Raw genomic sequence first — 2,500 nt, 5'->3', positions numbered from 1 at the left:
CAAAATATCTGGGTACGTGTGTGTGTGTGTGTGTGTGTGTGTGTGTGTGTGTGTGTGTGTGTGTGTGTGTGTGTGTGTGCGTGAATTTCTAGACTGCAATGCTTCTCTGGCATTCCACACACACACACACACACACACACACACACACACACACACACACACACACACACACCTTGAAAATCTTAAAATAAATAAATAAATAAAATATCCCCTTATCTTCACGAAATTTAATACACAAATATAATACTCTTGAAGTCTCGCCTCTCAGAACACCACGGGGCGCTTGAGTAATTCTTTGTTGACATAAAGTGACGTCACGACCACTCCTCTAAAACCTCCTATTACCCTGGAGGAAATGAGGTCAAGGATTGTTAAGTAAAGGATATTTAAAGATGGCAGTCTACCTTCACTATCTTGACGGAGTGGAGGAGAAGGTGGAGGAGGTGGAGGGATAAGATTAGGTCTGAGTCCTCGAGTATAATGCATAGTTGTTGTTGAGTGCTGTTATTGTTATCAGCACTGTAGCTGTGTTTGTTTTGGTTGTACTGGTAAGAATTTTGAAAGGTACTGTGTTAAGATTTATTTTTATTTTTTTTTATTTTGAACTTAAGATTGAGAGAGAGAGAGAGAGAGAGAGAGAGAGAGAGAGAGAGAGAGAGAGAGAGAGAGAGAGAGAGACTAAACCTAACTCTTGGTACATCATCAATTCCCTTCCCTTTTGAATCATCACTGATTGGTTATGAGGACAAATGATCATCACCACAAACATCTACTTCCTTGTTATCACCGTCACTACCACCACAAGCATCACCTCGCTACCACCACAACCACAACCACAAGCATCACTTTCTCGCCATCACCACCACCACCGCTTTCCTCCATGACAAAAGCCTCATCACAAGCAACACAAAAGAACATTCAAGTACTTATACAGAGGCGAGGCAAGGGAGATAAACGGCAACCTTACGACTATTATGTAGATGTAATGCCTCACCCCCACTACCGTCATCATAACCACCATTAACACCACTTTCACTCCTTCCATAACTCCAACAACTACTGCCACTTTCCTCTCTACTACTACTACTACTACTACTACTACTACTACTACTACTACTGTTAATGGCTGTCTCCCTTTAGGACAGGCGGAGGGAAGAGCATGGAGATCAAGGGAAGCGTCATTATCATCACGGGCGCCGCAAGAGGGCTAGGAAAAGCGTTCGCTGAGGCCTTGTTGGATCGCGGCGCAAAGGTGAGTGACGGTGCGAAAGAGTGACTGACTGACTGACGGATTGATTGATATATAAGGCACCACAAAGAGGTTATATGCCGCCACAGATGAGAGGGAAGCGAGTGAGGGACCGTTCTATGTACTATCCCGCATTTTACATTCGTACGCTCCCATTTCTTTTTCCATCCTACGTCTGACTCATCCCTCTTCTTTCTTTCACCACACACTTCTTTATTAAACAAAGGCATGATATACACAGGATGTCAGTGAAGAAGAGTTGATATGTGTGACATAGAAAAAAAGGAAGAGCGAGTAACAAAAAAGAGGAAAAGATTGCGATAAATAATGGGTGAAAAGAAGGAAAATGGTGTAAAGTTTCCTTTCTTGGTTAATTTTAATCTCAGTATCCTTTGTAGTTAGATACGGAGAGTCAGGCACTTCCTAACTCAAGCTAACAAGTGGCTACAGAGAGTAAAGCTGTGACACTACTCCAAAAATAACACAGTGGAGTACTGCTTGATCTTTTACTTTGTTCATTCCCCAGAAATAAAACGAGGATACCAGTACAATAAGAAAAAAAATCAATGAATTCAGTGTTCCTTTTCACTATGCTAAAATATTTCAGCCCTCTTCGCTCCCAAATCTTTCCTGAATCACCAACCACTCTGAGGCATTTTCTCCAAGCATTGTACTTTCCAGATAGTGCAAAAATGTATTATTTCTTTTTTTTTATCCCTTCCTTCTTGCAAATGGTTATAAAGACTCCATACATTGTTTTTAGTGGTCTGAATTCTTGCATATCGCGGCGAAAGGGTTAAAGACCATCAAATAAAAAGTGCAGTTGTCAAAAAGTATTTTCTTGAGGAACATAGACATTACTACCATATATGCAGCATTTCTAAGCATAACCTAAAATTTATTTCAGCTCCCTAGGTTAAGAAACACAGGAGTAAACTAAAAAGCGGAAAGTGGGAGAGACAGAAAGGAATGAGTAAAGGAAAGCAACGGAAGAGAGTAGAGGAAGTTGATGAATAATGAAAGGAAGGAAAGGAAGGAGATAATAATGGGTAACAGGAATAAAAAGGAAGTGAGGGAACGAGTTATAAATAGAAAAGAATAGGAAGTGGCGGGTTACTGAGAGAGAGAGAGAGAGAGAGAGAGAGAGAGAGAGAGAGAGAGAGAGAGAGAGAGAGAGAGAGAGAGAGAGAGAGAGAGAGTCTTTGTGAGGCAGCACATCATGTCTTTGAGTCTAGATCGCCTCCACCAGAT

At 41.2% G+C, this 2,500-nt stretch overlaps 2 protein-coding genes across 3 annotated transcripts in view; one reads left to right on the top strand and one right to left on the bottom strand.

Moving 5' to 3' along the window:
• Positions 1 to 2,500, top strand: part of LOC135115890 (15-hydroxyprostaglandin dehydrogenase [NAD(+)]-like) — a 29,492-nt gene that overhangs the window by 13,105 nt on the left and 13,887 nt on the right. The window contains exon 3 of the mRNA XM_064032993.1: positions 1,141 to 1,252. Coding sequence (XP_063889063.1) covers positions 1,141 to 1,252 — 112 coding nt within the window. The remainder of the gene's footprint in view (positions 1 to 1,140; positions 1,253 to 2,500) is intronic.
• The window catches only part of LOC135115886 (uncharacterized), a 35,028-nt gene that overhangs the window by 22,378 nt on the left and 10,150 nt on the right, over positions 1 to 2,500 (bottom strand). The window lies entirely within an intron of this gene.

Source organism: Scylla paramamosain, chromosome 30 (genome assembly GCF_035594125.1).
Source record: "Scylla paramamosain isolate STU-SP2022 chromosome 30, ASM3559412v1, whole genome shotgun sequence".
Taxonomy (NCBI): domain Eukaryota; kingdom Metazoa; phylum Arthropoda; class Malacostraca; order Decapoda; family Portunidae; genus Scylla; species Scylla paramamosain.
Note: the sequence above shows the minus strand (reverse complement) of the source record. Positions and strands in the feature narration are given on the sequence as shown.